The sequence below is a fragment of the Thermobia domestica genome, chromosome 10 (genome assembly GCF_964235325.1).
Source record: "Thermobia domestica chromosome 10, izTheDome1.hap1.1, whole genome shotgun sequence".
NCBI lineage: Eukaryota > Metazoa > Arthropoda > Insecta > Zygentoma > Lepismatidae > Thermobia > Thermobia domestica.
In genome coordinates, this window is record NC_137463.1 from 164512060 (window position 1) to 164531800 (window position 19741).

General features: G+C 36.0%; 1 protein-coding gene across 2 annotated transcripts in view; it reads right to left on the reverse strand.

Moving 5' to 3' along the window:
* Positions 1-19741, reverse strand: part of tefu (Serine/threonine-protein kinase tefu) — a 183056-nt gene that overhangs the window by 18685 nt on the left and 144630 nt on the right. For both annotated transcript variants that reach the window (XM_081728713.1, XM_081728714.1), the window contains 5 exons: positions 15606-15878; positions 13331-13487; positions 10097-10221; positions 7438-7590; positions 185-5216 (listed from right to left, as the gene is read on the reverse strand). In XM_081728713.1, coding sequence (XP_081584839.1) covers positions 185-5216; positions 7438-7590; positions 10097-10221; positions 13331-13487; positions 15606-15878 — 5740 coding nt within the window. The remainder of the gene's footprint in view (positions 1-184; positions 5217-7437; positions 7591-10096; positions 10222-13330; positions 13488-15605; positions 15879-19741) is intronic.

Here is a 19741-nt window from a genome sequence, read left to right on the forward strand (position 1 = left end):
TGACAGTGTTCGCAACTGAATCATTCAATTTAATAAAGACATTACTAATACTCTTCGAGTTAGCTCTTAGTCTTCTTTGAATCACGTCGGTTCTCACTACCGTTTTAACATCTAGAAATCAGTTAATTTTATTACAAATCCTTATATACAATAAAAATAAATAAATAAATAAATAAAATCCTACCTTGATTGTGATCTATTTCGTCCATATCCATTACAGATTCTTCACTTCGTTGAATATTATATGCTCTACTGGCATCTACTGTCCACGCGTACAATGGATCATACAACAGAACCTCTAGAATAGTTAAAATGGCTTCTTGATTTTGTCTCAGGACTTCCATTGTTTTTTCACAGCTTCTTCGAAACACTCCTTCAATTCCTGACACTCCCATACCATCTTCTACATCCCTCGTAAGTCGAAATGGAATCGTTTCTGGTACTGGAAGAATTCGACCTTGCTCAAAGGCAATCCCCAAATCAATATGAATAAACTCAGCTGTCCTTTCGTCAACAAGAATATTTCCTACGTGTCGATCTCCAAGTCCAAGAATGTAACCTATCATTGACGAAGCTGCCACACTGCGGATATATGCAAGTCTACGTTCATACCATACACTAGGGGTAGGGAACTTTTCAAAAAAGTAGTAATGAAATGCTGGTCGGAAAATTTTACAGATTTCTTGAAACATTTCTAGCTTCTGTTCATTGGTCTTCTTTCCTACGCTTTCCATCATCTGCCTACATCTTCGGAAAGGTACGTCTTTCGGACGATATTTCTTGTGAACACCATCTGGTCCTACTAGAATATTAACAAGCGGTTGTGTATTCTCACACCATTCAATTATACCACTTCTCTGGGAAAGTGGGACCACTTTGTATGTTCTTATCAGAAGTTTCTTCTTGTTCGTTTCTTTATTATCTTTCAGAAATTCATTCATCATAGTAAACACTTGTTGCATCACTGCATCTTGTCTAGGATCATCTTTGCCTTTTAAAAGCTGAGGTCGTTTTACACCATCACTACCGATACACATGATTTTTTTCGGGGCATTTATACCACCTACAAGTGAGAAACGTTCTTCGAACTGGTAAATACCAATTACGTTTCGATACTGACCAGATTTGCTTATAGGCAACGTCAATGTTGGAATTAACATTGATTCAAAATTTCGTATTCGTGTTATTGGTTGTTCTCGCGGGATTTTAGGATTTGAAGGACAGTTCTTGGCATCTACTGTTAGATTAGCAAATCTAATAAATGCATCTGACAGTTTTTCCATTTCCACAATAATCGGTTTAATGTTATTATTTCTTTTTAACTCGGCAATGATTTCTTTAGCAGCAATTACTCGTGGTTCTGACACCTGTTCATTTTTCTTTGACGACTGAATATAATCTTGATCCTTGTAAGAATTTGCCAAAGCTAGTATCAAAGGTAACGTATGATGTGGATGATCTGAAGCACATCTTTCCAAAGTGGAATTCAGTATTTTCGCAAAGTTATTTGACCTATTAGTAGTCATTCTACCAGTCAGCTGTGGAAGTAAAGGAACAAACTTGTAACTTGATATCTTGAGCAAACTACCTTCAAGCAACATTGATATCCTATCATCACTTGAATTTTCAAACCAGAGAGAAGCTAGTCTAAAAATCTTGTGGTTATATTTCTCGCCGAATTCCAAAGTTTTTATGTAGTACTCCACTGCTACTTTCAAATATCTATCTTTATCTGTTTCTACGTTAGTTATTTCATTTTCATCTATAGATATTTGTTTTTCTAAGACAAACATCATTTTTCGTTCTTCAGGTGTTTTCTCTTTCAGTTTTACCAATCTTTCATATTTCTCTTTCGCTCTCAACATGCAACTCCGCTTTCTCTCAAAGAATTCTGATTTTATGTACTTTTGCTTTTGCTGATATTCTGCATCTGCAAAACTTGCAATTGAATGATACAAGTCATGATAAAGCGTATTACTGGATTCAACTGATCCTTTTCGTAACACATCCAACGCCTTCTCTAAGTAATTTTTAATTATCTTCTGAGGATTTTCTGTTCTAGTTTCTGCCAGCACACTACCGTACAACTTTAATGCATTTGCGTAAATTTCTGTTTCTTCTGAAGAATACGCATCTTCTACAGATAAAGATTTAATAAGATCTCGCAGTACATGTCTTGCTACTTCTGTATCTCCTTTTTCCCAAGATAGATGGGCCTCTTCTAATTTGTAATTTAATCTCTGAGCACTAGTCAAATGTATTTTATCCAATCCAGCAAGACATCGCTCTGCAACAGACAAGGATCCATCAACTCTTGCTAATTGCGCTTGCTTCATCCTAAACCGAAATATGGAATTTCTGATATTGTCTTGGTCCGCTTCACAAGTAGCTAGTTTGTCTTCTAATATGACAAGACGCTGTGAAAATATTGGTTCATGATACTCAAAGTCATTTCGATTTAGTTCATCCTGCTGTTCCCATTTACTGATGATACATTTTATGTTTCGCGAACTGTCACAGCAAACTTCATCTATTTCCTGCAAAGCTTGCAATTCTGACAAAGGTTTGTAAATATTCTTGCAACTTTCCAAACTAGTGCTTGACAGATAATCTACAACACATTTCCTTGCACTAACGACGGCAGTTCCTGCACCAATCATATTTCCATTGTGTAATGCTTTCAATGAGGCAAAGTGATATTTTTCGAATTCAGTATAATTGCGACAATTCGTTAAATTATCCGTTGATAATTTTCTTTGCGATAACTGAAAATTAAGGTGATTCGTTAACTCTGTAGTTGTAAACTGATCCCATTTGCTAAGTCTCCAAGCACATTCATATGAAAAGGAATCTACATTGTTGGAAAATTCATTCCCAGAAGCGCTTAAAGTTTGTAAACATGTAATTGCAGAGTAATACAACCCAGATTTACACAAAGCAAGAACCAGTTTATCAGATGGACTCTCAGGACGAAGAGACATTTCAATATCCCTTGACAATAACACTTTATTCCACTGACCAGTATACTCATCATGCTCAATACGTGTATCACGATTTAATAAGTGTGACGACCCACAACCATACAATCCATCTGGATCACCAATTTTTGTGTAAGCTTCTCTCAAAATGCTTTGCACTGCTTTCCCTTCATCAGTATAATGAATTATGTACTCCACAGCTGAAAGACTACGACTAAAACTTCCATCTTCTTTCCCATTACATGTGTTTCTACCATGACACCATATTTCAGCATACATAATCGATGTAAAGTAAGCAGAACAATATTGTGCTGCTTGGGCTACATGTAAATAATTGAGCTCCAAAGCTGAATCCAAGCTGTCGTTCACATTTACAGTTTTGCCATTTGCTCCTGTTGTGTTCTTTTGAAGCCGAAGGAAATGAACAGCATCTAACATAACTTTAACACAAGCTTTGTTTAACGTCACATGTTTTAATGATGATTGATTTGAATCCCCGCTCACATCAACTAAAGTCTTTTCAAAGTGAAGTTGAAAAAACTCCTTGAATCTCTTGGAAATAATTTCTTTGCATAGCACAGACGAAGAACGTAAGATTAAATATATTAGTACAGGAAAGATCTTCTCTGTAAAGTCAACTTTTACTTCACATACTGGTACAAGATGAGGTAAGAAACACTTATCACTTGATATTGAACTTAAAATAGCCTTCACTATTCGCAAAATCCAATCTGCGTAACTTATTTCCTCTGTAGGACACCATACACTTGATGTATCTACAGTTTGTTCGAATTCTATTTCATTTATAGATATGTCTGACTTCTTTCCTGCTTTCTTCGGCATAAATGGAACAATATAATCTAACTCTAACAACTTTGCTGAAACACGTTTATCTGTAAGAATCTGGCTTTCCTTTGCACTCATGACTTGATACAATGCTATGCTTGTAGCTTCCACAACTCTAATATCACTATCTACTAAGTAACCAATTAACAACTTAATCACAACATACGAAAACAAAACAAGAGGATTATCATTAATTATGGACGGCATATTAACTTCAGTAACCACTTCACTTTCTGGTTTAAGGATCAGTGTCGTAATGTCAGCTGGACCCAACTCGCCGAGACAACTCGCTGCACGTTGACTTACAACGGGATCTGAACTCGATACTAATTCAATTAGCACACAAATAAGTCTGTGTAACGTACTAGAAGCACAATCCTCAGAAAATCCTCTCATATTATAAAGGTTGGAATACAATTTCTTAAGTTCTTCCTTTCGCTCAGATAACTGAGACTTCAAGTGGTGCAAACCTTCAGAACGACATCCTAGACTGTTGTTACCACCATTCAGAAAATGTTTGATTTCTTCTTCTAATGTATAATGCTGATTATCATACTTCAATTTTTTATGTACTTGTTGCATTTTCTCAAACATACTATCCGAAGGAAAAGGGTCTAACATTTTAATAGCATTTGCCAGCTTATTTGATTTCTCCACAACAAGAAGATTGAGGACATTCAAAGCCTCCAAACCGATTTTATTATTTAATTTGGCAATAGGCACTAATACGCTTACTAAAAGCATTAGATATTTCTCAAGTTCATGATGTAATGGATCTATACACTTTTCACATATTTCATACAAAATTCTACACCCTACAATGGCCACTGAGGTTTCAGTCTCGTGAGTTTCTTTTATCAAATGTACTAACATATGACACACGTTTCTCATGACATAAACAGGCATCTGGCATAAATTCTCCCCAAATTCACAGCATACGGTATTAACAAAAAATGCGTATTTATTTAAAGCATCTAGTTTATCATCCGTAGTAGGAGACTTGTGAATATCTAACGCAAGCTGCAGGAAAATTTTCTGAATATATAACGGTGATTCTTCAGCTAGAAATGCGAGCAAAGGCTTATCAGGGGATGGAGAATTCTGCTGAAGAAATTTCAGTGCCGCGTTAATCATTTTTGAGCTAAACAACGTTGACGTATTATTTCCAGAAGGAACTTCGCAATCCGACAGATGACGAATCACATTTAAAATGACATTATCTAATTCTTTGGAAATAAGCTGGGAGACCTTATCTGTTGTCAATAATTCTTCTAATTTCGAATGTACTCTGAGAGCATCCTCTACTTGCTGTTGCATTCCGCTCATAAGTTCACGTTCTATGTTAGCTCCAAAGAAAGGTAACAGACGTGAAACTATGAAAGGGAAGCACTCCTGAAAGAAAGAAAAACATATAAAACGTAAACCTTTAATCATTAATAAAATACAAACACAAATGATTATATTGAAAACGATTCACAGATACTACATTTAACTACGTGGCTAAGAAAATGTTACACACAATCGCATTGAAATGAGAAAAAAATTAGTCAACATTATGCCATACTGAGGATACAAAATTACGAAAGTATACTATTTGTTATATTCTTTAGCTACTACTACGGTGCGTGTAATATTTCGATCGTTTGAACTGATATTTTTCAAAGATACGATGTTTTCCATGACATCAGAAAATCAACATTGATAATTTAACAAGGACAAGGAGTATGTTAAATTTCTTTTCACTGCTCTTTTCTAATTATTATTATTATTATTATTATTATTATTATTATTATTATTTTTTAATTTTTACCTAAATCATGTTCCTTTACGATTACACTACGGGATCAGAAGAAAAGAAGTTCTCTATTTAATTTATTCAGAAAAATAATTTACAGTGACAAGAAAATCATTCGAAGTACAACACCGTCTTTTTAATTAGAAGTTTCACAAGGGAAGGAAAAAAAAGGAATTATCAAAAAAAAAGTACAGCGAAGTTTTATTGTATGCATTGTTAAATACTTAAAATCAAGCGGACAAAACTATTGTATCTACAATGAATATCTATTACATCTAAAATAATAATAATAATAATAATAATAATAATAATAATAATAATAATAATAATAATAATAATAATAATAATATACAGTAGACTTTACCTTTTCGAGTATATTATTTTGCGTGATACAATACAGCGAACGAACGATATTTACTTGCACGCAAATTAACCCACAAAATCACATGCACGAGTAATAATGACCTCTTTATCTGTTCTCACTTAAAGAATTTCTTTATCTTCGTTCGCACTGATTTGACTGTCTTTACACAACCATCAAAATCTTTCATTTCACTTATTGCGTGAAATACGTCATTAATAACATTTGAGTGACATTCAACACACTATTTTAAACTTTAAACCATTTCGGAAGCTTCAGGTGTGTTTGATATTCGCTCTTCCTTTATTTCATTGCCTATCTCATCTTAACCTTTGTCATCATCAGATGGATTGTATTTTTGTGTCACTATTCCCTATGGCTGCTTCTGAACAATGGTAAACCAATTGAAGCAGCAACCTTCTATTTGTAATTTGCTCAATACTATAAATTATTCTACTGTAATTACTTTTGATTATCCAAACCAGAGGTTTAAAAGTCCGATTTACTCACGATTTTTACACATGTTTTCAATTAACTTCGGTTCGAATTATCCAACTTAGAATTACCGAGAGTCCGCTATGTATATTGCATATAGTCTATGTATATTGTATATCGTTATTACCTGAATAATTAATGTTCATGTATCCTATTCCCGCTGAATTTCGTTCTTAACACTGATGAAAACAGTCAATGAAAATAAGACATGTAACTGCTTTTTGAAATAATATGTAACAGAATATAGACGAGGAAGGTATCTTCTGACTTTATAAGATAGCTCTTCCAGCGACTTATACAGACAATTTTGAAAGATATTTCAAATACTTTATGTACAGCATTGGAGCGAAGGTTTATTGTACTGCAATAGTAGAAATTGCGAAGTTTGTTAGGCAGAGTCCTACAATTAATTTCCAAAATCGTACATTAATTACATCGGCTTCGAATTCCACTTTCTATTGTATATACAAATAAGTCGATTTCAGAGGAGAAAACGGAACATTTCACACTTGTATAATGCAAATTCTGTTTTTCATTTCGTTAAAAAAAAACAAAATCATAAGCACGATTATTACTGCACTTAGAGCTATCAAGGACAAAAAGTAAACGAAAGATTTTTTATGCATTACTGTAGATTTCCTTCGGTTTGAGAAGCTATGGTTGATCGTAGTTTCACGTTCCTTTTCAACACGAAACTGGAGTTCAAACTACTCGTGTTTTTAACCGAAGCTGATTATTCCTTCGGATTCGAATACGGAACCATGTACAGAGAAAGACAATGCATTAGCCACTTTTTAACGAAAGGGCACGAAATGGAGTTCAAGTTTCAGCGCTCATGGAAATTTATTTTTTAGAGGAACACTCGTTACAATTAAACAAGACATTACATACAAAAGACCAATGAAAATGACTAGCGAAAATTAATTTACGAAATGACATAAGATACTAAAACAGCAACTTACCTCCACTAACGTCTCCAGAGATTTGCCAAGTTTTCGGCAGATATGGCTAAGACCTTCATCATCATTTTTCTCGAAAAGTATTGGAACAATTGTATTTTGATGTGAGGCGTAGAATTCTGTATCTGAATTTGAGAACAGGATAAACGGAAAATCCTGAAATTAAATAAATGTTTCATTAAGCACAGCAAATGATAAATTAATAAATATTTTTATAAAATTAAAGTATACTTTGTAACATGTTCCTTTGTTACATAATTTTCTCTGTTTCAACAGCTTTATTTTAGGGCCTGTACTATTCTTAGTACCGAAGAAAATACAGGAAAAGAACACTGCAGCAGGAAAATCGCTTGTTACTGACTGTTAGAAGCAAACTTCGTATCTGTTATGATTTGGTTGAAATGAAATGAAATCTTTGAGTTTTACGTCCCACGATTATGCCGATTAGGCTAAAGGAGACGGTGATAATGAGAAATGAATGAAATGGTGGAATGAAGGAAGTGAGAGGAAATGGGAGCACTCCGAGGTAACCCACACACACGGTGTTTGTCCACCACAAAGTCCACTTTGCGTGAGCTGGTATCGAACCAGGGACCCCACGCACCAGAGGTGAACAGTATACCACTGAGCCACCGTGGCCCCTTTTGGTTGAAATGATTCGTTAACTGTCCATCATTCGTAATCCCAGCTATCTGTGAGCAATCTCACATTTTTACTCTCCTGCAACCTGACGTTGCTGGATGCTGGAAGATGGTATTTCAGGATTTCGTTTTCAATTTTCTTATTTTGATCTATCTTCATATACACGCACAAAGTTGCTAAACTCTTTTCCTAATGGATTATCGAAGATACAATGGGAAGAACTGTCAGTTACAGATACGCGAACCATTTTTTGCGCATAACTACCATACTTTATTTTGTTTTAAATATAACCTATAAGCAATGTAAAACACCATATCAAATGATTCAAATATTGCTAATTCAGGATTTGAGTATGGATTTTGAACAAAGCAACCAGAGCGTTTAACAGACACTCGAACGCACAAGATTAAGAAAGTAGCAAATATATTATTTCCAATAAAAATTACCACCCTAAAAGTGACAAAGATTGTTTTAGGTCAAATTAACCCACAATATGTATACAAAGGGTACAACAGTACATTTTCTTGTCAATGCACAGAAGCTGATAAACAAAATATATAGTGAATATTGTATTACAAGGAAACGGCAAAGTTCTTGCCCTCATGATGATAAAGATGTGCTACGAATGTAAAAATCTGCACAATGATAAGTAAACATTTTACTAGCATGTGTGCTAATTTGTGTACTTTACATGTCCTGTTGATGTTACAGCCAAAAAGCTATCTGGCGGTAGCATATTGAACAAAATAGAATACTGAGCTGTGATTAAGTTCCTCCATCTTCAGTGAAAATCGGCACAAACGTTACATGAACATATGGTACCTTTGTACGGTGAGGAATACCATTTTGTGACATAGCGAAACGCTAGAAGAGGGAATTGAAATGTGGTATCGGATGATCCAAGAAAAGCCCATTCCTCAATGGCTACACTCAAGAGTACTTGCAAAAGTTAAGCATCTAGTGTCTGCAGATAGAGTGTAACTATTGTTTAGATAAGAGGTTCGTTTACACCATATTACATGACATTCTACATATAAGCCAAATGCAAGCAAATAGGATTCTCTGATTGTTGACATCTTTTAAAAAACAGCAACGTGTGCAATATGCATAAAGCATTTTGGATTTATATCACAAGGACAAAGATGATACTGAAAACAGATTACTGACTATGGATGAACGCTGTGTGTCTTTTGTCCAAAAAAATTATGATGAAAAATTCAGCATTCATCTAGCAAGATATGTTGTCCGTGGTTTGAAACCGTTAAGATGTGACTTTGATAACTTACAAAAAAAAGCCTACAATCACAAGAACACATTAGAGGAAACTGCTGCAGAAGTTATCGCATGCTGTTAAAGAAAAAAGAAGAAAAAACGGGGTTTGCTCTCAAAAGATGTGTTGCTGCCGGCGCACAATGCAAGTGCACATCGATTAACAGTAGACATACTCACTTTGTGCACCAATATGGGTATATGAACCTTTGCCTCATTCATTCATTATATTCATTAGGTTTGGCTTTGCCCAATTACTTCCTCTTCCCAAATATGAAGAAACATTTGGAGAATAGATGTTTTGCGGACGGAAACTTGGCTTACCTCCAACTCCGTAGATTTTCATGTAGATGGTATTAACAGACTGATCCATTCATGGGTGCAATGTAAGGCAATATAAGGTGAATATGTAAAGGACGCGTGTCTGCGCTAAACTGAAGATTCCTAACTCATCTACGGCCACATTATAGATTCCTAGCTCATCTCTGTCATGTTGAGGTTAAGAGTTTTTTGGCCTTCCCTCGTATCTATTGATCTTCATTAGGAAATGACAGAAAAGAAGGAACGAGGAATATTAGCATAAAACTGTCCTGTAATCTCACATGCCATGCTCTGCCACATAATATATAACTGAAACTACTCAGCGTAAAAGGCATGTAGGTGATAAAGAAGATTAATATGTAAATTCTTCCCAGAGATTTCAAAGTTCGTATATTTTACATTATGTTAACTTTCCACAGCTAACACTTACCGTTATTTTCAATTGCAGGCGAAACCAGTAAGAAAGAAAATAATCCAAATAGGATTTCATGCAGCCTTGGATATCGAGTCCTTTAGAGCATTTTCTAATTGTACTTAGCAGTTTTTTCACCAACTCTGAAAAAAAAAGATGCAAAGGGAAAAATAAGCAAATCTGATATGATGTGTAACTATTGCTTTTGCTTATGAAAACGTACAGAATATTTACAGTATTAGTTTCTAAACAAATTTTATTGCATATATAAAAAGATAATTACGTATATTAAGCTAACGACCGTTGAATGGAAACACTTTTCATATTTCTGTTGACCTTACTTGAAAAGATCTATCTCTCACTCTAATTACTACAGAATAATGATAGGTATATTATTATATACGTAATTTGCAACTTTCAGTTGCGTATGAATTGTCGGTATCTTCTTTCTGATTGATACAAGAAAGAAAGAAAAAAAAACACACACACAAAAAAAAAAATCAGCTTCAGAGCTATCAACTTATCAGCGATCGAACATATCGGATACAGATGTGCCACATATGTCCGAGCATTATCTATCAGCTACAGATTGTGGCACATGTGTCCGAGCACTATCAGGAAAATGGAGGCTTCTGCAGAAAGTGCTACCACTTCTTTCGCGAAGCTGGTTGTAGATTGCGCTCCAAAAATAAATATATATTCATTTTTGGAGCGCAATCTACAGCCTGTTCTCTGAAATGTGGCATGCGTCGGGAAGACGGTCATCCCAGTCACACGAGTATCACACTTTGGTTTTTACAAACTTTAGTTGTCCAAGGTGACCCATAATGACGCTTATTCACTGGATTGACGTTTAAGGTGAAGTTTGTACGATCGAGTAAACGCCTCATTAAGATGGAGGAACCATTTTGTTGCATTCGCTTCCAGACTGTTCCCGAGATTCTGCATACAACAGACAGCTCTGCCACAACTGTCAACAGAACAGGCGCTGCTACAGCGATACTACGACTTCCACATAGCTGACAACAAATTGTTGATAACGTTGTTGACTTAATTGAAGGACTATAGGAGTTTCACGCAAGAATCCCTTTTGTATTACAAATAACTAAATAGTTGGCATTATTAAAGTTCTAATCCATATATACATAGCCAATTTTCGCAGTGGTTTCAAATAAAGTTTCATCGTCTCCTGCATCCGGCATATTGAATTCCTGCCAACAACAGTTTCTTTGGTTCGGATTCCACATTAAGTGTAACTCCACGTCTCATACAGATGGTGATCAGAAAATGGAAACACCTGAACGAAATTGCAACTTACCAGATTAATATGGTGTCGGGCCACCTTTCGCCTTCAGAACAGCCTTGATGCGACGTGGGATGGAGGCATAGAGGTCGTGAATGGTAGCAAGTGGAATTTACACCATTCCTCGTGCAGGGCATCGGCCAGTTCTGTGAGAGAGGATGGAGGTGGAAATCGTCGCCGGAGTCGTGTTTCCAAGACGGACCACAGATGTTCAATTATGTTGAGATCTGGGGATTGAGCGGGCCAGGGGAGGTATTGAACTTCATCCCGATGTTCCTCAAACCACGCTGCAACAACGCCAGCTATGTGAATGGGTGCATTATCATCCTGGAAGATGGCGTCATTGTCCGGGAACAACATCCGGGCCATAGGATGCAAGTAGTCTCCTAAAATTGCGACATAATCGTTGGCAGTGATTCGTCCACTAAGTGTGACCACAGGACCCAATGAAAACCATGATATGGCGGCCCACAGCATCACCGAGTCGCCGCCATGTTTCACAGCTGGGCGGATACACTGCAGATCATAAGCTTCTTTGGGCGTTCTCCACACATAAACACGGCCCGTGGTTGGAAATAGGGTGAAGGATGACTCATCCGACCATATCACACGTTTCCAGTCCTCAACGGTCCAAGTTGCATGGTCGCGGCACCATTTGCGGCATGAGAAAGCGTTATGGTTCCTGATGAGCGGTTTGGCCCATGCAACACAACCCCGTAAGTTCATGTCATGTAATTCGCGGCGGACTGTGATTGTCGAAACAGGGTGGGGAGGTGCTGATTGAGTTCCTCCGTCACTTGCTCCGCAGTGGCACGATGGTTCTGCGTGACAATGTGCTTTAATACCCGGCGTGACCTATCACTCATGATTTACTTCCGCCCACTGTTCTGCTTCCCCGATGTGGTTTTCCCGTGTGTTGTGTAGACCGTCATCACCTTCGACACTGTCCCACGCGACACACCTAACACAGTAGCCACTGCCGTCACACTCACTCCACATAACCGCACACCAACAATTTGCCCTCTTTGAAAATCTGAGAGGTCTCCCATTTTACACTACCTCCGTCTGCTGCAGCCACTGGATACTGCTGTTCCACTGCGCCTGACGTAGTATGGAGACCGACCTGACACACCACCACCAGCGGTCCGGCGCTGCGGGCGCCACGACACCACTGCCAACCCATACATCTGACGTGTTGCCAACTACAGGTGTTTCCATTTTTCTGATCACCATCTGTATAGCTTCTGTGATGAACGTTAACTCCAAAACAATTAACCAACTAAATCTAAATCAAAAGGGCTATAATTACTAAGTTTCGTGGTTTCAGATAAAACGATTCAAAACGGGCATGTAATATTAATGATGAAAAATCTTTCCATTTAATTTTAAGTTTCTTGCACATTTTATTTCACCTCTTACGTTATTGGCTAATTCTATAGCAGTTACTTTTAACTTTACCATCCACGACGTCACAGTTTGCTGCTCGGTTTCTCAATAAGCCCCTCACACAAAGCAAGAAGTCAGCAAAGCCAGTGTTGATGCAAGTAGTTGTAACAGAAATTTTTAACTTTGGATTCTTCATTATGCTTTTCATATCATAGTCCCAAAATGGCTAATTGTGAGTTTTGTTATTCTATAATTGCCATCATACCAGTGCCATTTAGCTCTCCCCGCTGTTCCAGTGGCTATCACGTGCACCTTTGGTTTGATTCCCGGTGGAAGAACCTCGAAAAATTTGAACGCAATACAGTGGTTCAGATTCCATCTTAAACTGTATGCTCCCGTCTCATATAGCCTCAGGATGCATCCACTCCAATCCAGCAATCAGTGCCATTTCCGACAATTTTACCAATGTTGCATATAACTATTCAAATAAATGTTTATATTCACCTGTGTTCACACTTGTACCAAAAAGAAAATTTTTATGACTTTAAAGAAATATTACTTGCCAACATTCAACCTCTTCAATTTTGTGAGTTGAAGAATTGATATTAAGGCCCTCTTTCTCCATTCTGGACTAACAACAACTACCAACGCTAGAGAATGCAATGCACTAGCAGTTCTGTTTGCGCTCTCATCTGTTTTCTCTTCGTTCGTTAAGTTTGCCTGTCGAAACAATGGAAAGTCAGAATAGTAACAATTCCAACGAAGTAAATAAATCTTAACTGTAATAGTAACACATAAGAACTTACAACGAAAAACAATATTTCATAAAAACTTAGTTGATTGTTCAAAATATATTTTTCAAATATTTTAAGAAAAATATTATATTTTATACGCATAACACACAAATATTCAACAGCAACATACGCTCAAGAATTAAATTATTCGATAGAAAAAGATTTGTCACATGATTTTGTCTGTATTTATGAGAAAATACTTTGTATTCTCCATTTGGTCATATTCGTTTTAAACATTTCAATTGCACTAAGCTATAAAAAAAAAATAAAAAATAAAATAAAATAAAATAAAAACTTAAAAGTTCAATTAATTACATATGTTGGTTAAAATTCATCTAATATTGTACATGAGCACGATAACAGCTAATTTATTTAGTAAATACAATTCAGTTTATGATACTGTGCAATGAACACATGGATTACACATATAAAACTATTCAACTCAAAAGTTCAGTTTTTAACCTTCCTCCTGACAATTTTGAGTTAATGTCCTGTTGTCTTCACATTTGACAAACAGCATCAACGAATGTATTTTTTCTCCTAACCACAGGAGAAAGGACTTCTCTATTCACTTAACTTAAAAACATTATTCGTCCTTCCATATGTTCCGATGAAGACAGCAGATGATACTTGTCGTAATTTTCGGCAGCAAATTTAAAAATTGAAACTTAAAGTAAGTAGTTTCCTGTGTTGGATTTATCATAACTTAATTTACTTGCAAATACACCATGACAAAATCTTGAGATAATAAACTAAAGAAATTAATTTTAATAGAAATTTAGGAAATAATAAAGAAAGAGAAAAAGAGTGAACTTTTTTCTCAAATAACGACAAAGAATCGAAGCACTTATCGACGGAAACAGACTTCGAACAACCATGAAATACAGAGATGAGTTGAAAAGATCAAGAAACTATCTGGTTGTAGTTGGCTGGTCGTAGTTTATCAATTACTATTAGCATTGTCACTTTACAAACTAACATTAACATACCAGTTTTAAGGAAATTTTAAAATGCCAAAGCGGAGGCGAGAGGCATTTAAGCCTTATTACATTTAACAATTTCAGAAAATAAATGAAATGAAATCTTTAAGTTTTACGTCCCATGTTTATGCCGGCTAGGCTAAAGGAGATGATGATGAGAAATGAATGAAATGAAGAAAGTGGGAGGAAACTGGAAAACCCTGAGAAAACACACGCCCATAGTGTTTGTCAACCACAAAGCTCACTTGGCGTGAGCTGGGTTCGAACTAAGGTAAGAATTTCAGATATAAATAACATATAAACTACAATTCAGGAAAAAACTCTCGTACATAATTTGTTTATTAAGTATTATTTTCAAGAAGAAAAAGGACTCATGTTCAAGCGGAAAAATATAGTGTTCCCAATATCTCTTCACTTTATCTTGCTGTCATTATCACTGCAGGCAATATATTTATTCTCTCTCTCTCTCTCTTTATTCAAGTAAAATTTTTGGGTGGCCCGGGTTCGATTCCCGGCGGGAACTCATGTGATTCGGATTCCACGTTAATCAGTAGGTCCACGTCTCATATAGCCTCGCTGCTGAACGGAACGTTAAACTCAAAATCAACTCAACTCAACTCAAGTAAAATTTTACCCCTTTCTAAGATAATAAACTGCTATTTTACATCACTAGTCTTGTATAAAAAGCAAGCAGGCTACATAAATCAATAACCACTACAATTTTACTGATCTATTATTTTGGGTTTTAAAATATTTTGGTTTCGTGTCTTCCGTAATTATTTTATTTTGCATATATTTAATGACAATAATGTTTAGAAACAGCGATTTTCATTATTAAATACTGCTTTTTTTATAGCTTTAAATGAATGTGATTTTCTGTGAGAATAATCATATTATCAATTTTGTAAAATACCGTTTCTTCTTTACATATTCTTAGGTTGACATATAAAAGAAAGAAAAGTAAACAGCAAAATAAAAGATACATTAAAAAAATGCTTCCAACGTTTGAAAGCAAGTCAATAAACTAGAATTGATAATCCTAAAGAGCAAACTACATTCATTACCTCCACCTCGAATAATGACGTTATATTTCCACATATTCCTTTAAACACAGTCTTCCTCATATTATGCTTAGTTTTCGCATCTCTGCCTCCGAAATTTTCATTTAACAACGGTTGTAAGAATTGTGCTGCTGCTATTCTCGCAGAATCGAATGGGTTTTTGATGAAGTCCAATATATCTAACGCCGCAGGAGATTTGTCAGAAGTATCAGCCGATGAAAAAGAGGTATCTGTTCCTTGATTCATCCAAAATGCCCAATCAACTGCAGGATCAACCTATAATTGAATAAACTTAAGAAGTAACTTACAACACAATATTACATTGCACTAAAATAATAGAAAGTAAGTAAAAATTTAATAATAATAATAATGCATTCTATAATACAGATAGAATGTAAATTTTTACCCATGAACCTAAGGAACGCAATTTGATTTCTGCACTTAAAATTTATTATTGCATCGCAGAAACAAAAGATTGAGTGGCTAATTTTCTACCTTCCATGTTATTATGCTTGTGCTATAATAAAACTGTCCTTGGCCAGCCCCCATTTCAAACATGTCCCTATTCACTTTATGTTGTGAATTCAGCTAAACGACTCGTCCGATTTAAAAAATTCCTTCACTTTAGATTAAAAACATCAAATTTGGAGACGGTTTCCCCTCTTACATTTTGTTGTAACTCTGATAATAACAGAGTTACCCTATGACAGGGGACTTTTGAGACACCCTTGAGATATAGAATAGTTATAATCCAGCTCTCTTGGAAGAGATATAATGTAGTTGGGAACGGCCTATAGTGTGAGTTTATATATATATTTAAAAGTTCACACTATAAACCGTTCCCAACTACACTATATCTCTTCCAAGAGAGCTGGATTATAACTATTCCACCGGCCTCCGTAATTAAACACGTTACCACGTTAACGAAGATGTGATATTCGACATTTGTTTCAAGTAAGGGACCCTCAGAGAGAGCAAATAAGTGATCTACTAAGATCAACCTAGAACAAGGTGTATGAAAAGTTTGCGTATCATCACATCCTCAACTGGGAATTTTTCTACTTAGAGGGGTTAAGAGTTTGATCCGAGGTCGCTTCTTGATCTAAGTTCCATAAATGTTTGTTTATTAATCTTGATTTAGAGGCCGCAGCAAATTATCTGTCGATGTTAGGATTTAAATTGAATTTTAGATCAATACTCTATCTCTGGGAAGCCACGGAAATCTCTGACACATTAAGGACGCCCTAAAACTAAAATGTTTCTGAAACACTAGCTTATATGTTTCTAATTTTTCATTACGAATTTACTCCCATAAATCTAGTTAACCTAGAAATCAACAGTATGAAATGTAGTGGCCTAGTCTTAGATTAATAAATTTCTAGAACAAGGAATCATTCATTTTAAAAAAATCTATTATATTCACATACCTCAAATCAAAAATAAGCTTGTAATTATTTTGGATGTGTTGGAAACTGCTCAAGAGCTTTAGCGAACTAAACAGTTACAAGAACATTCTCAATTATATTGGAAGATACTGTCCTATGATTGTTTTCAAGTGATAACTTCAATGTTTTAGTATTATACCCACACGTACTCCGGATTTGAAAAGACAACTTTCGTTAACGTCATTCTGCAACGTTTTGCAGACTGCAGGAAATGAGTTCTCCACCACACGCTCCCATTCATGCAATCTAACCAAGGATCACTCGCACTAGAGATGACACTACTCTTTGACTATGCCTCTGTGTACCCTTCTTTTGACCTCCCAATTAACGCTTTATGGGGTGTAAAATCATTATTGTGAAATAGTTGCTGGAATGGAAAATTAAGAAATTGTAGGTTATGCCGTTTCTTATTGTGTTCGGAGTTTTCACAGTTTCCCCAAACTCAGAAAATAGCTAAAAACTTATTATTTTTTTTTTTCAAACATTTTCCGTATCCTTTCTCGCCGATCCAGTGGAGCACGCGTGCCTTCCATGCACGAGATTCCGACTTCAATTTTTGGTGCGAGGACAAAAGAGAGACTAGTTGTTCAGATTCTACTTTAGAGTAGTAAGTTTTGTCCCACATAATCTCACCATTGCTGACAAATAATCTAAATAGAAATCAGTCCATTCAATGTCACTTCCCGCAGCCACTAAGTCAATTTCGGCATCTCTCATAACACAGTGCTAGAACCAGTACATTTGTTTTACATTATATATATATATATGTGTGTGTGTGTGTGTGTGTGTATTAGATGACTATCAGCTTAGGACCTATAAGTAGTACAGTAGTCTCGGAGATAAGATTATGAAATGAAATCTTTGAGTTTTACGTCCCACGGTTATGCCGGTTAGGCTAAAGGAGACGGTGATGATGAGAGATGAGTGAAATGGTGGAATGAAGAACGTGGGAGGAAACGGAAGAACCCTGAGAAAACCCACGAGCACGGTGTTTGTCCACCACAAAGTCCACACGGCGCGAGCTGGGATCGAACCAGGGACCCCAAGCACCGGAGGTGAACGCTCTACCTCTGAGCCACCGCGCCCCCGAGATAAGATTATGTAATAGGGTCAGGATTCCAGGTGATTTTGCACGATTCTCTATAGACTCTCCTGTTGCGCCAAATTGATATCTGGTGTATTTAGGAGCTCACGTATATGGAATGACACATCCTTTACAACTTTAATGCTGACATAAAAAGACCTGCGGTCAACGTCGTTGATTTTTCTAAAGCAGGATGAGAGAATTTCAATTTAAACTTTAATACTGTTCTATTTAGCAAACGAAATTTCATACACAAATCTTCGATGTGCTTGTCTCTGGTTATACTTATAACAGGTCCCTTATGCTCTCTATCCCAATGTTTCTAAGATGAGAACAGAAAATGAAATTGTTCAGTTTTACGTCCCGTGGTTAGACCGTGTAGACTAAAAGAGATGGCAATGATAAAAATGAATGAAATAGTGGAATGAAGAAAGTGGGAGGAAATGGGAAACGTATACGGTGTCTTTCCACTACGAAACCCATTTGTTGTGAGCTGAGATCGAACCACGGACCCCATGCACCAAAAGTGAACGCTCAATCATTGAATTACCGCAGCTTAAGATGAAATTTAAACTATCATACAATGTACATTTATATAAATCTATAGATTTCTATTGATATATGCAAATCTACTTATTTTTAAACAGTGGCGTACGCAGAAATTCATAAAGGGGGAGTTCAATCACTCAATCTAATGTCTTTTCAGAACAAGCATTACATTATATATATATAGTGATGATTGAAATCTCCCTTGCGTACGTCACTGTTGTTAAGGAAGCGATATATTTTAAACAATTTTACTGTACTTACGTGAATTATCCTGATAAAATATTGTTAATTTACAACCATGCTAAAAACAAGTGAGTTTCGTTTTACAGTTGTGAAATTAAAGTAGACTTCCAAACTGTGTGAATTCATTATTGAAGCAGATATACAGTATAATTGCCGGCTGCAATAGAGGGATTATGTGAGACATGAAATCTTTCATCTGACGCTGAACCCTTGCTATCTCTTATAATTATTACTATATAGGAATCAATATTGAAACCGAACGTGCTACAATTTCTTACCATTTTCGGCTCCAGTTTATGAATAAAACTTAAATTAGATATATCCTTCGGATACTGAATCCATATAAAAATAGTCTGTCTCTTCCTATTATAGTTTTCCCTCTATGGAAATCACTATTAAAAACAGAGGTAATAGCAAACTTTCAGAACTTCCGGTTTAAGTATATAAACACGAGTAGCGACAGTATGTTTTCTTGAGACGCTGAATCAATTCCAAAACAATTTTGTCGCTATCGTTTAGTACTGTTGCTCAACGGATTGTAACCGTAAGTAAGGTGAGGTGCACTGGCGCAAATCCCGGGGGGAAGAGGACATGTCCTCCCCAATCTTGGACCTGGGGGGACTGTCCCCCCCAATAATCTGACTTAAAAAGTGCTTTTTGGGATAAGTGTAATGATTTGTGTCCGACTGTCAGAAAGGAATGTAAGATGAAATTGATTTCTCTTGGCTTTTCCATTTTTTAAAAAGAATCGTATTCTGTAGTATTTCAAACTGAACTTCGTGCTGTAGTGCGTTTAGTAGTCTCATCAATATGTATTA